We start from the raw sequence: 18092 nt of genomic DNA on the forward strand, positions 1-18092 counted from the left end.
ACACCCCGTAATTCCTGGCCTACAAGCCGTGACTTTTTTCACAGCTGTTGCGCTAATTAGCGTTAGCGCCGTCGTGTTAGCGTCAGCACCACCACGCTGGCGTTAGCAATGTCGTGTAGCGTTAGCACCGCCACGTTCGCGTGAACAGCCCCACATTAGCGTTAGCGCCGCCGCGTTAGCTTAAAACTCTTCCTGTGTACCGAGGCTTATCACCAGGTGCGCTCTGTACGCCGGGAATTCCGGTATAGATTATCCATCCATCCATTTCCTTTTGCCGCTTATCCTCATGAGGGCCGCGGGGACTGCTGGAGCCTATCCCTGCTGTCAACGGGCAGGAGGCGGGGGACGGCCGCACTCACAATCACACCTAATTAATGTTGCGTGTTTTTGGGAGGTGGGAGGAAACCGGAGTGCCCAGAGAAAAACCACGCAGGCACGGGGAGAACATGCAAACTCTGCACAGGCGGGGTCGGAATCGAACCTGGCTCCTCAGAAATGTGAGGCCAACACTTTACCAGCTGATCCACAATGCCGCCATATATATATAAAAAAAGTTTTTTTTAATTACATGTTTCTGTTGAGCATTTTGTTCCCTTACTATACTGAACGTGAACCAAACTGTGACTTAAACCCAAACTACGAAGGGGACTGTCATCGTTTTGGCAGCGACTTATACCCCTAACTACTCCCAAGGGGCCCCCAGGAAGATTTCATTCACCATCATCCATTGTCCCTGCAAAAAAAAAAAAAAAAAAAAAGGAACTATTCTTCTTCTTGACTCCCAATTTGTCGGAATTCAGAACCAGAGTATCCGCTTTGCTTGGGCCATTCGAGTCTCAGGAATGTAACACCAGTGACTGCGTGGATGATTTCCAAACCTTTTCTTCCCGAGGCCTGTGGGTCGACCGACCGAGCTTGAAATCTCTCATTCTTTAAGCAAGACGGGCTTCTCGTGATGCCAAAGAACATAGAAAACGCGAGTCGCGACGAGACATACGAGACTCCTTTTACTCGATAGGAAACCGAGGCCGGCCAGAAAACGTGGCACTGTATTCGTGCGCGAATCCGCTAAAATGATTGATACGTGTAATTTGGCGCCGTGGCTTCCATCAGTGAATATTCAACTGATGACGACAAGTAACCCTGCCACTAACCGTCATGGTAACTACTGAAATTTCCAACCTATGAGCCGCGACTTTTTTCCCCACACGCTTTCAACCCTGCGGTTTATGCGCTGATCCCGTAATTTGTGCATTTTTCGAACGGTCGCAAGGGGGCACTCGAGCTGAAAAGGTAAGAGTGAAGACCGGTCAAACATACATTTGCAAACATATGCCGAGGAAGTGACTTTTATCCGTCCGGCCTTGTTAGCGCTGCGCTAGCCTGTTACTGCCGTGTCTCAGGGATTTTTACCAGTATGTGTTTTTTTTAACTGGCAATGTCAGCATGGCGCTAGCATTAGCACAGCACTAGCACTCGGATTAGTGCGGCGGCGCTCGCGTTAAACTATGTGTATTATCTTTCTTTGTCAATATTTTGTGTTTCAATGTGGGCACTATGTATGTACCAAATGGTATTTCCTTTACAAATGTACTGGGTGAGGCTTATAACCACGTGCGCGTTGTAGGCCGGGAATTACGGTATATTTACCGGGCAAAGGTGAGTAGTAAATACCGTAATTTCCGGCCTACAAGCCACGACTATTTTCATGCCCTTTCAACACTGCGATGCGGCTGATTTGTGCATTTTTTCAAACAGGTGCAAGGGGGCACTCGAGCGGAAAAGGTAAAAATGAGACCGGTGGAATATGTGCCGAGGAAGTGACTTTTACCTGTCCTGTTAGCGCTAGGGTTAGCATTAACACTGTGCTAGCGTGTTGCTGGTGTGTTACTGCCGTGTCTCAGTGATATTTACCGGTAAGTTTCTTTTTAATTGGGCCTGTTAGCGCTCAGCTAGCGTTAACGTCGTGCTAGAGTTAAATTCTGTGTACCGTCGTCGTAAATATCTCGTGTTTTAATGTGGGCACTTGCGGCTTTTACACAGCTGCGGCGTATCTATGTACCAAATGGTATTTCCTTTACAAATGTACTCGGTGGGGCTTGTAAACAGGTGCGCTCTGTAGGCCGGGAATTACAGTATTTTTTTTTTTTTTTAAACTGCAGTCTTACTGTACAAATGACTGCCAATGAAATAAATATCATAAAGTAGTTCCAATGTTTTTGCTGCTTAGGAGTCCCTGGACTCAAAAGGTTTTAGAAGACACGCCAAAAACCTACCCCGGGCCGTTGCTGTCTTGACGCCGGGTGGCGCCGCTGTCGCGAGCCCCGTCGACGCCGCATCGGCCGCCCTGCGTCTTCTTGGCCTGCAACTCCACCACCTCGCCCTCGTCCAGGGTGTGGTGCAGCCGGTAGATGACGACCTTGAGCAGCAGGAACATGACGGCGATGACGCCGCAGTAGATGCCCACGATCACCATGGTGGATGGCAACGCCTGCCGCGGGACGGGGAAATTATGTTATTTGCGCGGGTGGGTGCTGCTGTTTTGGTTAGCAACAGAGCTAACAAAGCAGCCTGTGGCAAGCGCAGACGATATTACATGACAGACCACCTCGCCCTACCCAGCATCTTCTGTCGGTGGACTTAAAATACCCGCCGCATCCGTTCACGCAGTTTTAGCACGTTAGCAGGTTATGAACCACAAAGCCGACTGATAGATTTCCACTCTCGGAATAGAAGGTGGACCACAAACTAATTTGATACACCCTTGATTTAGATGTTCGCAAGCCCGGGAAGCGGACGCTAGAAATGTTGATGCTGCTGGTTTTAAAATGAATTGAATGCGCGTATGGAATGTTTTAATCCTCCTGTTATGCTCGATTGTCAGGAACAGAACTCATGTTTGTGGGCCAACTTGTCTAAATAAAAATCCAGATGAACAATGCCTCTATCTCATGATCATTTCATATGTGCCCTGCAGTCAGCTGGGATAGACTGACCCGAATGAGGACACCAAAAAAAAAATAGATTGAATTAGTTTTGGGTGATACTAGCTATCATTCTACGAATTTTTTCCTTTGACGTTAAGTCAATTTAAGCACTGTATGGTGGCCGTGTACTTAATTCGATAGACTTAAAAAGAAGTAGCTATTAAGCAAACAATTAATATTTCCTCAAAAATAGTCTCCCAGATGTTTAAAACCACTCCTCGTTCAAGTTTACTGGAAAATTAAACATGAAGCAGATAATTAACACCTTGTGCATTTAAAATAAGTACACAACTTATACTTAGGAAAGATTGCTAATCAATGCTGACAAACAATGCAAAATGGTTCTGACATGCTAACGGTAATTAAAGTTTCAGAAGCAACATACTTATACATATTTGAACACAAATGCTGCAGCAACAAATGTAGATACATAATCCTCACAGGTGTACAATTTTTTTTTGTAAGAAAAGTACTGATATTATCACTGAGTCACGAACAGGAATACAAGTACTTTTTCTTGAGTAAAAAAAAACAAACAAAAAGGAACTGATTAATGGCAATTCCATTTATTTAGGATGCGAGTTATCATCGTTTGGAGCAATGAGCGTGGCCCCAGACAACAATTTACACTTATGTGAAAGCGCCACTGTATTTTGATATTAAATAAAGTTTTGCTTGTATTTCATATCACACATTTTAACAATCTTTTTTAGCTCATCTAAGAATGAGCACGAAAACAAATGGTCAAACCCTGCTCGAGAGATCGCTAAGTGTCAAAGTACACCATATAAACAAAGCCGTGGAGGTTTAAAAAATAAAGCGATCAATGACAAGTTACATGCTTCTCAAAGTTGCAGAATATCCCAAGAGGAGGAAAACATCTGGATGAAAGGGGGAGGAAATAAAACACACGCACACACATGCACTCTCGAATTTTACTAATTCTACTATCAATGTATTTTTCATCTAGTATATCTATTTTTATATACGTGTTTTTCCCCCGATTTTTTTCAATAATACTATAAATATCCCTTTCCGGGCTGGGGTTGCAAATTTGCAACAGGTTTAATATAATCGAAAATTTTAAAAGGTCTCCAGAGTATCATTTTCTGAAAGTATCTGTTTTTTTCTATCTGCAAATTTTTTTCGGTCCAGAGAGGGATACACTAATATTTAACCAATATTTTCTTTATCATACTGATATTTCTACTAATACTTACTCTCCATCTAATAGAATTTATATTGCACTTCTAACTTATCATTTTTTTTTATTTCTCCCTAACATTCGGTTATTTGATCCTGATGTTAGTCGATTTTTTTTTTTTGGTTTGTTTTATTTTGTGAAATAACAAGAGGCCATTATATATATATATATATATATATATATATTTATATATATTAATAACGATTCCTCGAAGGAACATAGATGTTAAGAACGATGATCTATTTAGAGACACAAAGGGTTATTTCGTGGTATTGCTGGACTCGATTATATTTGTTTAAGAACCAGAGATAACCGAGACCAGGGAGGCGGCTGTGTGGTATTCCAGTGGCCGCTAACCTGGACGGACGACCCGGGTAAAGGCGAGCGAGCTGTCTCGTTTCGTCGAAAAGAAAATCGTGAAGAAATGAAAGGAGGGGAACTCACCATGTACAGCGTGAAGGGGAAGCATAGCAGGAAGAGCCAGATGTAGAGATGGAGCGCGTTGACGAACGTATTCTGGTCGGGGTCGTAGTACCACCCGCCGGTGATTGAAGCCCAGACCCCCTGCCTTAAGATCTGGAGGGTCTGCGAGCCCATGGTTTACTTTAGCGGACCGATGACGGGAACCGCCGCGGCCGGTGAGGGTGACACACACGCCGTCGCCTCCGACGACGACGATTAAAGGGCGAACGACGCCGCGTTGTCGGTCGGAGACGCTGGCCTAGCCATCTTCTGCCACCGCCGCTAGCTAGCCCCAGTCAGCCGAACCGAGCCAAGCCAGCCGGGGGGGAGCTCGGCTGGTGCTCTGAGCGAGTCCTCCACCGGAGGACCGTCCTATCCCACCACGCCCTGCGAGGACGCTCTTCTTCACGGCTTCCGCCGCGTATCGCGCGAAGAAGAGCACAGCGAAACTACAAACGCGTAAATTCGCCCACTAAATGGTGTTATAATGTCGTCGTTTGTACAAATACTTGACTTCAGCAACAGTTAGGGTCACGAATGAAAGTTTTCTTGAGCTTTTAAACCAAACGTGACAAATTACGACGTCTAGTGGACATTTTTGTGCATTAATGGTGATAGACGTGGAAACATTACATATTAATTAATTCCGGAATTATCAATCAAACTTTCTGGATCAAGCATAACAAGCACTTCCTGCTGAATTTCTTTTTTTTTTTTATTGAAAAAAAAAAAACAAAAGAAAAAAAAACCGAGTGTGCAGTGTGTCCTTTGTTCTCAAGAATAAAAAGAAGGGAAAATAACACAAATAGTGTGCGGTGTCAAACTCAAGGCCCGGGGACCAGATGTGGCCCACAAAGGTATATCAAGTGTATCGACTTCCATGATTGAATCAGTACCAAAATTCCTAATTGTCATATCATAAATGATGACATTGAGATATTGCAAGCATTTTTTGAGTTACCAAACATCAACAATAGTTGAAAAAAAAAAAACATTACCCTTGATTTCTGATTCCGAAACTAGGAAATATGTGGTGTCAATTCAAGATTCTTATGGTTTCCGTCATAATGGCCCTCGGAGAGAAACCGTAGCTAAAATGTGGCCTGCAATAAAAACGAGTTTGACACCCCTGATATAGTGTATAAAATGAAATGGGTGACAAATCTTGGGCAGCATCAAAATCATCATCAAACCTGCAATGGATCATCCCACCGGGGTTTATATTATTATTCAATATGGCTGTCCGTGATGCATCCAGAAACTGACACGGGAATGTCTTTATCCTCATCAAATAGAGGCCAAGTAACAGAAGTCATAAATGTTTTTCCCTGTTATTTGAATAATGGCCGTCACTGGAGCCGCGCCCGCTTCTCGGGAGGCGGCTTGCCGGCCGGGGCGGCGGCGGCAGCGGCGGCGGCGGCAGGGGTGGCGGATTTAGCCGCTGGCTCCCTCTCCTCTTGTTTGACCGTTTCCGTAGAAGGTTCAGGCTCTTTTTTCACCTCCACTGCGACACATATTTTTACAATGTGTTACATAGATACGCCAATTGAGCAGGTACTCGTCGCCATATTGACTTCGGCGCTATATGAACGTCATCCATCTCCTACCTGGAATGGGCTTTTCTCCGGGCTTTGGCTGAAATCGCAGAAAGAAGAAACGATAAAAATACAATTCTCTCGACTAACGAGTGACCCGACTTTTTCGAATTAAGATTCTGTCTGTCTTGAGTTGGGAGCGCCAGATGACGACAGCGAACTTCGCAAAGAGTTTGGCACAAAGTGAACAATCTTTCAAAATAAATAAATAAATAAATAAAAATAAGTAGCCAAGTGCTTGCTTCAAGCTGTTGAAGTTTGACCTACCAACATTTCTGGCCTACAAGCCACAATTTTTTTCCGCACGCTTTCAACCCTACGGTTTATGCGGCTAATTTGTGCATTCCCGGTGGAATATATGTCCTGAGGAAGTGACTTTTACCGGCCCTGTTAGCACTGCGCTAGGGTTAGCATTGTGCTAGCCTGTTGCTGGTGTGTCTCAGTGATATTTACTGGGAAGTTTTATTTTGACCGGCCCCTCGCGTGGCGCCAGTGTCATTGCTAGCTTTAGCGCAACGTTAGCACTAGCTTTAGCGTTAAACTCTTTCTTTGTACCGTCTTTCTACGTAACTATCTTGTGTTCAACGTGGGTTTCAATGTGGGCACTTGCGGCTTTTACACCGCTGCGGCGTACGTACATACGTACCAAATGGTATTTACTCGGTGCACTCTGTAGGCCGGGAATTACGGTATTTTACGGCCCGACGGCTCACCCGAGCGGAAAAGGTAAGCGTGAGACCGGTGGAATATATGTGCTGAGGAAGTGACTTTTCCCGGTCCGGCCCCGTTAGCGCTGTGCTAGCGTGTTACTGCCGTGTCTCCGTGATTTTTACCGGTATGTTTTTTTTTTTTTTTTTTTTTTAACCAGCCCTGTTAGTGCAGTGCTAGCGTTAGCGCGGCAGCGCTAGTGTTAAACTCTTTTTACCGTCTTTCTTTGTAAATATCTAGTGTTTGAATGTGGGTTCCAACGTGGGAACTAGCGGCTTTTACACAGATGCGGCGTATGTATGTACCAAATGGTATTTCCTTTACAAATGTACTCGGTGAGCCTCGTCACCAGGTGGCTCTGTAGGCCGGGAATTGTGGTATTTTCCAGAAGTTTCTCCTCAACAATCCTGGTGTAATATTCCGACTTTATTTCGGCAAAATTCTGATTCTTCTTGAGCTATTTCGACATCCCACTTTTGAACTTACAAACTCGCGGACGATGGACGACGAACTTCAATTCATCCGCACTATGACGTCAAAGGAATGTCAACAAATGGCGGATGTGACATTATTATGAGTGAATTTACCTGATAGAAGGTTGGCGGGAACTTTGACCTGAGGTCCAAAAGTAGAGTGTCCACGCGGTGCCTCTGGAACAGCGAACCCGGCTCCGCTTTCTTCTTCGTCTTTGGCTTGTTTTTTTCTATCAAGACATCATTTGTTGACATGGAAAGCTCTCGTATCTCATGTTCGGTACGTCTGAGCGAATATGCGTCACCTCTCTCTTCCTGGTCTTTGAAGTGCCACCAGTATCCTTTGGAGGGATGATAGCGGCAGTAGGACATGGCTTCGTCGAACGCGGACTGGATACCGTGAACGGCAGAAAGCTGAAATGGGAAGCACGGCCATCTTTTCATGACGGGACGTGTGCAGCATGACTAATTTTTGGATAGCTGAAAAAGAAGCTTTTTGAGTAAACTCTCTCCATTGTATTTTTGTCGAATATTGAGTTTTCCCCCATCGTGTTTGGCAATTTTTGTGCCATATTTTTCCTCAGTGATATGTGTGTATATATATATTTTTTTTAAAATACATGCATTTATCTTTTTTCCATTTGTTATGTCGTATTTTTGGGCAATTTTTGTGCCATATTTTTCCTCAGTGATATATATATATATTGTAATATACATACATTTCTCCTTCTTTCTATTTGTTATGCAATATTTTTGGGCAATTTCTGTGCCATATCTTCCTCAGTGATGTATATATTTATATATATATAATAGTTGCATTTCTCTTTTTTTCTATTTGTTATGTAGGATCCTTGTATTTTCTTTAATCCAAAAAGAATTCTTGCATTTGTGTAATTGTTTCAGAAAAAATGTAATTTTTATTCTTGTTAATATTGTAATTCTTTTTTTGATATTTTGTTTGTCATTTTTATTGTTCTTATCCCATTTTAAACGTTTTATCTCTTTGTTTTCAAATGCCTTTAATCATGTAAAAAGCACATTGAGCTACCTTCTGTATTATATGCACTATCCAAATAAATTTGCTTTGCTTTGTATATTTTTCTTAACGTTAGTTTTCGTGTCATTTTTTTGTCTAATAATTGGCATTTATTTTTCTAAATGTGTATTTTTTTTAAGATGTTTGTTTCTGCTATTCACATATATGCATTTTGCATCAAATGTTTGCCTATTTTTGCATTTGCCAAGACATTTTTTTAATTGAAAGTTTTATTTTTTCCTGTGTATTATTATTCTATTGCTCAGTCAGCTATTTTGTCTACACATTTCTGTTCATCCAACTATTTCATTTTCAATTGTCTAGATTTTTCTGTTTATACAAATATTTCATTTTCAATCAAAACATTGTATTATTTTCTAATATTTGTGTGTTTCCATCAAATACTTTTGTTGAGACAAAAAAAAAGCTCTTTTGCCTTCATCTTTTGGCATCTTGCTGTCAAGAAACTACATTGAAGTAAGTTGAGGAGTTTCAATTTAGTCACAAGTAGAGCAATGCCGCCATCTTTTGGCATCTATAAACGATCATTTCCCTTTTTAAGGGGAGGGTGTCAGTTACTAGCTGATTTTTGCTACTCGCAACAGGGCTCGGTTCTTATACCCGGTGTGATGGTCTGGGTGCTCCTGGTGCTGAAAACCCAGTCTGAAACATCCCCATCCATGCTTCAACATGTGCCATTCGACAACTTGTCGCCGAGAGCTCACGTTCGCTATGGATGTCTCAAAAAGACGAACACAGCGAACGTACAAATACGTGTATATCTTTTTTTTTTTTTTTTTTTTTAAATCAACTTTTGTTTTAAGGTTAGGTTATAACATATGTTAGCTCCCTCTATGTAAAAGAAGGGGTACTATGAGACCGGGGGATTTCCCAGTAAGCCTCTACTCGTATCCAGAGTTTCCCTGTTAGCACCGCATGCGCAGTCATCACAAGGAGACTTTTCAGCACAGGGGGGAGCGCTCAGACCGTCACACCGTCCGATAGTGGAGGCCGACGGTACTGCTTCTCACCGCTCTGGAGCTGATGACTGTGCTGAGGTCCGGGGCCTGATAGACCACTCCGATGATGATGTAGTAATCAGCCAAGGGAATCACTGGTATGTGGAAAACCATCGAAGAAGATCATGGTCGGATATGAACAAAAAGTGGAAATTCATTCATGTTGAAGCAGTAAAAAATAAAATATATCACGCATGGTCTGTTGGGCCACACGATGCTCACCTTGCGTGGGTGACTGCCTCTGTTGCTTACGGATGATGTAGAGAATGGGCTCTTGCGCGTGGAGAAGAATATACTCCACTCCCACCATCTGACTGATTTGCGCAAAAATTTGAAAAATTATTTTATTCTTGTGCATCCATTGCTATCACAGTGAAACTGCTACATGTACTTTAACCACGGTATCTTATCCTATGAATGAATTTTAGTTATCCGTAGCAAGTCGTGGTTCCTAGCTCCCCAGTACTGCTCGGGCCGACTGGAAAATGCACACTTGTGAGCTGAACATACTTGAGATGGTCCAGGCTGAGCCGCTGCATTTTAACCACCTCGTTATTACAAGTGCGGTCATAGAAGGGGTTACTTCTCTCCGAGAAGTAGTCGAGTACATTCCCGGGGTTGAGGATGGGAACCAACCCGCTGTCCACCCAGGAAATGCCCAGCAGGTTGTCTGCAAAGGGAACAGATTCAACCAATCGTTTCGTGTCATATCCTGGTTAGCTAGAATATACATCGGAAGATCTTTGGAAAGTCACTGTTATACCCACTTTTTATCATTTGGAAATATGTAAATGAAATAAATGATGATGTGTTTACGTTCAATATCAACCAGCATAAATTTCAGTCTTAAAAAAAAGATTTAAACTTCAGGTGGTGAGAGAAACGTTTTTGTTTTCCTCCATCAACGAAAACAAAAGCGCTAATTATCATCATGCTTGGCGCTAGGACTGAGAGCTAAACAACAACATGGGAACACTCATCCTTCATTTTTCATAATAATATTTCATTTGAGCTATTTGAGCCTCGTTCGCTTAACTTATATTTCCAAACACTCACGCGTGTATATAATAAAATGTTTTCGCTACCTCTGAAATCCACCGACGCCATGACATTATTGTGGACAGTCGCATAAATATGACGTACTACGCCCTTGGCGCAGTCGAGTCGCTATATGATGTCGTCAGACGTTAGCATCCGGAGCATAAGATAGATTTGATAAAAAAAAATCATTTTAATCCGAATAACCGTCACATAGTCGCTTGTTCTGTTTAACTGTACGCTAATAACAAGTTTAAATTCACATTATTTTTAACAATAGGAACATTTGTTTTGTAAAATGTCAACAAAATGCAAAAAAAAAAAAAAAGTATTCCTCCACGTGGTTCGCTTGACGACAGCCAACTATTTAAAGCCGTGGAATCAAAGGGAGACATGAGAAACGGTCTTTTTATAACCGCACTGGTGCTTAACAGCCCTCCCGGGCCTTATAATTTGGTCAGGAGGGGCTGCAGGAATTGGAGCGACACACCCAAAAAACACAGCTGAGCTCAAGGCTGCTGCAAGTGTGACACGGCAGCACACACAAACAGCAACTGTGATTCTCAACTGGTGGGTCAGGGCCCAAAAGTGTGTCGCAGACTCCTTGTAAAAAGGCACATATTTTACATGCAATAAATAAATCTCACAGTGCACCACCAAACAAAATATTACACACCAAAAAAAGTCGATACGCAAGTCAATTCTATACTTTCTGCTATCTACCAGATAATATTTATTTGTTTTTGTCTGGCACTACACATTGCCGACATAGATAGATGAACACATTTTGTAAATAAATATTGTGACCGATTGAGTGAAGTTTAATAATTTGACGTCACCACGACGCGATGATAATCATCGCTTGAAATTGATTCACGTTAGGCTGAATCGCGGAGGAACCGGTTGCGAGACAGTCCGATTGTGGCAAGTCGGGCAAGAGAGGACAAGCCGCCAGCAGATGTTTATCTGGGTCAGCACGCGAGGCTCAGAGCAACGTGAAGAAGGCTTATTGTTTGCTCCTGATCAGCTAATCGGTAACAAACTATCCTAACATGTGAGCGTGCAAAACTAAACCAAAAGCGGGAAGATTCAGCAAATACATAAGCATCAGATATTAAGTGTTTAAAAATATCAATGTTGAGCACAACAGTCTGTATTGCATCTTGTATACAAAAACATTTTATACTCTACACTATAGATGACATTTGAAAACAAAAATTGAATAAGATGGCATGTGTAACCAACAACTGGGAAATAGCAACAGACAAAAAAAATAATACACAGTCATGAAATTATAAATTCATAAGCATACTCAAAATATAAGAAAAGTAAAATAAAAAAATACACGTGAAAATATCCAATAATTGTAACACAGGAACATGGGGAAATATAAAATCCACACTGAAAACAATTTAATTCATAAATAACTACACCTAAATAATGTATAAAATGGGAAGGAGAGGGCATCATGATAAATGGGAAATAAATTCCATGATCAGAATATAAGATTGACAAAATTGTAAAAAAAATAAATAAAAAGATAATCAATAAAAGTAAATCAGGTCCTTTCTATTTTCTTTCATTCTTGATTTATTCTTAATGAAACCCCAAATGGGAGACAAATCTTATAAAATAAAAGGTGAAATTAATAATAAATAATATATATAATTAATATAACATAAATATAACTAGAAATAAATATAATATAAATCTAACAAAAACTATGATCGCTGCATGTTTCGTACATAAAATAAAGAAAGCTTTCTAAATAAAGAAAATATACATTAAATTTAAACAAAAATGTAATCAAATCATCAACCATACAATATATTTGTAAATTAAAAGTCTCTTCAAATATTACACTATTTCCCTCATAAATATCCCGCAGAGACCGATATGCCTTTGAACTATGGGAGGCAAATGCTATATGTATAACAATAATAATGATGTTCCGTTAAGAACGATAAGTATGTAGTAATTGCACGTGCTGCGTATATGATGTCATGTGTTGAAAACCTCTCTCACACGCGCGCGCGCGCGCGCGCGCACGCGCACAGCACGCCGTATCATCCGGCAGGTTTGCGCCAGAAGAGGACGCGCCATCTGCGGCACCGACGACGACGGGGAGGAGAGGAAGGGATGAAGGAAGCCTCGGGATGCAGTAAAAAGTCCAGGAAGGAGGGACGATTTTGAGGCGCTCCATGTCGAAAATGAGCTTGATCCAAGCCGGCCACGACGTCGTCGGCGGCGGCTCCAGGGTGGAGGCGGCCAGAGGCGGCCTCGCTTCCAACAGCGGCGGCGCTCCCCCGAGGCTCCTGCCGGGCGCGCAGCCTCCGGCTCCCGGCAGCCGGAACAGAGACGCGCGCTCCCACCAGCGGCACCACCAGCACGGGGGAACAACCACCGGCGGCGGGGGCGTGGGCGGCACCGGCACCGGCACCTCCATGCTCAAGCAGCCCGCGTCGCACGCCGAACCCGCCGACGCGGTGAGGCGGGCGCTGGACTTCAAGTGCCAGGGCACGCAGTGCTACAAGGACAAGAAGTACCGCGAGGCCATCGGCAAGTACCACCGCGCGCTGCTGGAGATGAAGGGCCTGTGCCGGCTGCTCGGCGACCCGGACGGCGGCGGCTCCAAGTCGCTGCTGGCCGCCATCGGCAAGTCCAGCCCGCTGACGGAGGAGCAGAAGGGCGCCATGGAGAACGCCGAGCTGGAGTGCTACAACAGCCTAGCCGGTACACCACACTTTGCGTCGCGTGTACCCTACACAATACACTCAGTACAACGACACTGCCTCCGGTACATTACACTTCACTGTATTACACGTCTATTACACGTATATTACACTACTACTATACACACTAAACCACGTTATTACACTGTCCCACACTAAATTAAACTACATAACACTACACCACATTACATTCCACTGCATATTCTACTTCACTACACTAAATGACACTGTACAGTACTGCCCCAGACTGAACCCATTTTAGTTCACCGGCCACATTCACCCCAAGTGGGCCAAATGAACATTAGAGGTTAAAGGTCCCCTGTCATGAAATGCATGATTTTTAGTACGTTATTAATGAAAAAAAAAAAACAAACAAACAAAAACAAACTGGCAGCCAGTATAGATCCATTCGTTTTTATCACCACAAAACATGATTTTGACATATCCAGCTTTTTGTAACTCCAGCCATGAAAATCCTCCCAAGGGATTTGTTTTCGAGAAGAAACAGGAAGTGACGTCAGTGGCAGACGCCCACTCAGGCGGTCTCGTCTGTTTATACTAGTTTTACCTGCGGGAAGGTAGCTCGTTGTTCCTTCGTGTTAGCCAAAATGCCGGCTCGTTGCATTGCTGGAAATTGCTCGAACACTCGGGAGGATGGATTTACCCTTCATGAGTTTGCAAGAGACCCGGTTCGTTGTGAAAAATGGATTGCACGAGTACAAAGGACGAGAGCTTCGTGGGTTCCAAATGACAGCTACTAAAAAAAAGTAATACTTGCGAGGGGGGGGGGGTGTAATCCTTTCAAAATGTAACAAAAGATATGCGTCCGTAAATCAATGGTGCTAAATGTAATGTAAATCGATGTGTTCGGTCGGGGTGGCTCATCTCCGCCGCGCGGAGGTGAATCGGACGGGGAGGTTGTTTAGCCGCATGCGGTTTGGCCGTGATCTGCACATCATCTAAATATGGCTTGAAACAATAGTGTAATATTTCCCCGGTCACTTCACTCGATTGTGAGATGTTCTCTTCTTTAAAAAGAGCTTCCGCGCCCCATTGGAAGCGGGCGGACGAGCCGCCGCCGAAGCCGTGCCTCGCGGCCGGGCCGGCTCATACAAACCGTCTGGGAGTCTGTTGTTAGTTAGAAGTGATCCGCATATCATCTAAATATGGCTTCAAACCATAGGGTAGTACCGCCCCGGTCACTCGGTTGCGAGATGTTCGGGGTGACGTCGCCGACGGTAGATGTAGCCAATTTAGCGACTACGTGGATGTCGAATGGGACTTCGCCAACTTTGCGCATGGATGACGCGCTATCCGCTCATATTTATTTTTTCGTATATGTGTATTTTTCATTTCAATATCTATTTTAGAATGTTTATCGGGATGACACTTGGGCTTTAAAAATTACAATCCAATCCTGTTCCACACTCATGGAGACGTTTCACAAGGCTCAACTAGCTCACCGCAACCCCCGAAAACTTGGCACGCACCCGGGCGACGGCGCCCCGACACCCGTTCGCCACGCCGTTCCCAAATTGCGGGAAAGGTTCCAAATGGTTCCTCAGCGAGTCCGAGCCGCTGACTGACTTTCTTTCCCTCCTCCACTCGGCCCAGCCTGCCTTCTCCAGATGGAGCTGGTCAACTACGAGCGCGTGAAGGAGTACTGCCTGAAGGTCCTGCACAAGGAGGGCAAGAACTTTAAGGCCCTGTACCGCTCGGGCGTGGCCTACTACCACCTGGGGGACTTCCAGAAGGCCCTCTACTACCTGAAGGAGTCGCACAAGCAGGAGCCCTCAGGTGACCCGAGCGCTAGTTCCGTACATACGCGGTGGCTTTTACGCCATTGGCCGATAACGCAAAAACGAGCAATCCGTGCAAAATATATGAAAAATAAAGTTGGATTTATCTTGATTCATTTTTCAGCTAGATGTTTACTGTACTCACACTATATAAAAATTAGGCCCATTAGGATGACCAAAATCCTTTGTATTTGCTGGATGTCACAACAATATTTATATTACATCATATATTTCTGAGGCACTTTTTCATTGTTTTCTTTGAAATCGGTTTACATACAGTAAGATTATGATGCCTTCAAACAAAGTGGGAAAAACACAGACGAAGCGGTCATGTGTAACATTATTGGAAAGTCCCCCCAAAAAAATCAAACAAGAATTTTGGAAGAGAACTGCGGACTCGTACAAGTCTGGTTCATCCTTGGGTGCAATTTCCAGTAGCCTCATGGTGACGCGTTCATCTGTTCAAATAATTATATGCAAGTGTAATACTGTTTAAAACACTGGACAAGATAATGCAGTGATTGTTTTCCTTAAAAAACACAAAAATAAAATATGTATCCTATGAAAACTCAACCGAAGGAGCGTCTTTTATGTTTCAGACACGAACGTCATCCGCTACATCCAGCTGACAGAGATGAAAATCCGCCGCAGCGCTCAGAGGGAAAAGAAAGACGCCACATAAAAAAAACAAAAACAAAAAAAAAAAAAAAGACCACAGAAGACTTGAACTCATCGCCACTTCCTGTCCCCGCCCCTCCCCGTGTGTCGCCTGGACTTGTCATTGTAAAGCAGTCTGGAATGTTCCGTTGGGATTTTAAACACTGCCTGTGCACTGATTCAAAGGTTTATGGGTACAGATGATTTATTATTTTTCTCTCTCTCCAAAGTTCGCAATCACTGCCTGTCCAAATTTCTGCTGGGGCGGAAAACACAACAGCGGCAACGAGGACAAAAAAAAAAAAAAAAAAAAAACCGCAAAGGTTTTTGTCGTGTTTGTGGAAAATTTCAGCCGCCCTCCCCCGCGCCGTTCGTCATTTCAAAATGGGAGTCGATCAGTAACGAGCACCCGCACGACCACAAACTAACGTCATTTCCGGCCTACAAGCCACGACTTTTTCCCCACACGATTTCAACCCGGCGGTTTATGCAGTGATGCGGCGCTAGCGTTAGCGCACCTGGTTATAAGCCAGGGAAAGAGTTTAACGCTAGTGCCGTTACTCTTTCTCTGTACCGAGGCTTATGACCGGGTGTGCTGTGTAGGCCGGGAATTACGGTAATAAGACATAAAAACATCAAAGCATGGATTGCGACTAACGCTAGCTCCGTGCTAACACTAGCCCAGTGCTAGCGTTATACTTTTTCTCTCTACTGAGGCTTATAACCAGGTGTGCTCTGTAGGCCGGGAATTACTGTAATAAGACATAAAAACATCAAGGCATTGATTGAGACTAATGCTAGCTCCGCGCTAACGCTAGCCCCACGCTAGCGTTAAACTTTTTCCTCTGTATCGAGGCTTATGACCAGGTGCGTTCTCTAGGCCAGGAATTACGGCAATAAGGCATAAAAACATCAAGGCATTGATTGAGACTAATGCTAGCTCCGCGCTAACGCTAGCCCCACGCTAGCGTTAAACTTTTTCCTCTGTATCGAGGCTTATGACCAGGTGCGTTCTCTAGGCCAGGAATTTCGGCAATAAGGCATAAAAACATCAAGGCATTGATTGAGACTAATGCTAGCTCCGCGCTAACGCTAGCCCCACGCTAGCGTTAAACTTTTTCCTCTGTATCGAGGCTTATGACCAGGTGCGCGCTGTAGGCCGGGAATTACGATATTGTCAGTTTTTTGTCTGGTGCTGTCAAAGGAAATGCATGTAGTTTATGTACATGGACAGTACACTAAAAAAAAAAAAAAAAAGCACACCATTAATAACTGAAAAGACATATCAGACAATTGTACATGGAAATGAGAAAAGAACAATTTCTTGGTGAAGAATACACACACAAAAAAAACCCAGCACTTGGATCACAGTATTTAAATATGAATATGTATTGTATGTATGTGGTGGTCGTTTGTATTGATCCTTGTGATGATGCTGCAGTGCGAGTGGATCATCTCATCATTTATTATTGTTATTATTTATACTTTGAAATACTGATGAAAGCACGTCAGTAATAAAAAAAAAAAACACCTCAAATAATCACGGCTGCAATACTTTTTCAGTGGTCGACTCAAAGAGCAGAAATGATTTTATGTATATGGTACATACCTAAATATTATATATATATATATGACATAAATTAAACCAAATTCCATACTTATTGTGTCAGAAACTTGAGTGGCAATAATCGTAAAAGAAATAAAATAAATTTTACCAATAGAAGCCATAGTAATAAAAGTAGTAATAATGGTAACTAAGACACTATAGCACACACACAAAAATATTAATTTAGTTAATTCTAACATAAATTCGTGAAACATGATTAAGTTATACTATTTTTGAAGAAGGAAAATTATTAGGTCTTTTTTAAGATTACTCTAACATTTGAACACAGGTGTGCAGATTTTATTTTTTTCTTAATAGCGATCAGACAAGACTTGTGAAGTCACTACACCACAGGGTCTTAAGAGTGAGACCGATGGAATATGTGTGCCGAGGAAGGGACTTTTACCGGTACATATATTGATTTATATGTATATATATATTTTTTAACCAGCTGTCTCAGCGCTGTGCTAACGTGTTGCCGCCGTGTTTCAGTGATTTTTACCGGTATGTTTTTTTTTTTTTTTTTAAACTCGTCCTCTTAACCCCACATTAGCGTTAAGCCCCCGCGTCCTTGCTTATCTTATTTTGCGTTAAAAAGAAAAATGAATACATTTGAGAAGATTGGATTTAAAAAAAAATAAATTGTGCGCGTGTAAAAAAAAAAAAAAAATGAGAAGAGAGACAAAGAAATGAGTTGATTTGTTTTAATTGTGTGACATTCATTCCAGGCCCCCTTGTGCCCCCCCCCCACCCCCTGAGCATCATGGGATACGAAG

The 18092-nt window shown here is 42.9% G+C and overlaps 3 protein-coding genes across 5 annotated transcripts in view; 1 reads left to right on the forward strand and 2 right to left on the reverse strand.

The window, feature by feature from the left end:
• The window catches only part of pcnx1 (pecanex 1), a 42842-nt gene extending 37135 nt beyond the window's left edge, over window positions 1-5707 (reverse strand). For 2 of the 3 annotated variants that reach the window (XM_061842966.1, XM_061842965.1), the window contains exons 1-2: window positions 4636-5707; window positions 2277-2491 (exon numbers count right to left, since the gene is read on the reverse strand). In XM_061842966.1, coding sequence (XP_061698950.1) covers window positions 2277-2491; window positions 4636-4788 — 368 coding nt within the window. In that variant the 5' untranslated portion in view covers window positions 4789-5707. Of the gene's footprint in view, window positions 1-2276; window positions 2921-4635 lie in introns of those variants that run through there. The other variant, XM_061842968.1, reaches the window with a different exon arrangement.
• Window positions 5708-5847: 140 nt separating this feature from the next.
• Window positions 5848-10695, reverse strand: med6 (mediator complex subunit 6). The gene is made up of 8 exons (XM_061842969.1): window positions 10570-10695; window positions 9995-10154; window positions 9707-9798; window positions 9497-9579; window positions 7735-7843; window positions 7544-7659; window positions 6261-6288; window positions 5848-6157 (listed from the first exon to the last, which is right to left on the reverse strand). Exons 1-8 carry the CDS (start codon window positions 10589-10591, stop codon window positions 6003-6005), a joined length of 765 nt encoding a protein of 254 aa, XP_061698953.1. The 5' UTR covers window positions 10592-10695; the 3' UTR covers window positions 5848-6002.
• Window positions 10696-12639: 1944 nt separating this feature from the next.
• On the forward strand, window positions 12640-17282 carry LOC133513306 (tetratricopeptide repeat protein 9A). The gene is made up of 3 exons (XM_061843950.1): window positions 12640-13255; window positions 14869-15051; window positions 15653-17282. Exons 1-3 carry the CDS (start codon window positions 12724-12726, stop codon window positions 15733-15735), a joined length of 798 nt encoding a protein of 265 aa, XP_061699934.1. The 5' UTR covers window positions 12640-12723; the 3' UTR covers window positions 15736-17282.
• Window positions 17283-18092: the final 810 nt, after the last annotated feature.

Source organism: Syngnathoides biaculeatus, chromosome 15, assembly GCF_019802595.1.
Source record: "Syngnathoides biaculeatus isolate LvHL_M chromosome 15, ASM1980259v1, whole genome shotgun sequence".
NCBI lineage: Eukaryota > Metazoa > Chordata > Actinopteri > Syngnathiformes > Syngnathidae > Syngnathoides > Syngnathoides biaculeatus.

Bases quoted from the DNA above. Each gene is read 5' to 3' on its own strand.
- med6 (XM_061842969.1), bottom strand. From the start codon at position 10,591: ATGGCGTCGGTGGATTTCAGAG. The intron at 7,844-9,496 runs GTGAGAAGCAGT...TTCCCATTTCAG, and splicing joins CAGTCATCAGCTCCAGAGCG to CTTTCTGCCGTTCACGGTAT. The intron at 7,660-7,734 runs GTGACGCATATT...ATGTCTTGATAG, and splicing joins CAAAGACCAGGAAGAGAGAG to AAAAAAACAAGCCAAAGACG.
- LOC133513306 (XM_061843950.1), top strand. From the start codon at position 12,724: ATGTCGAAAATGAGCTTGATCCAAGCCGGCCACGACGTCGTCGGCGGC. The intron at 13,256-14,868 runs GTACACCACACT...CACTCGGCCCAG, and splicing joins GTGCTACAACAGCCTAGCCG to CCTGCCTTCTCCAGATGGAG. The intron at 15,052-15,652 runs GTGACCCGAGCG...TTTATGTTTCAG, and splicing joins GCACAAGCAGGAGCCCTCAG to ACACGAACGTCATCCGCTAC.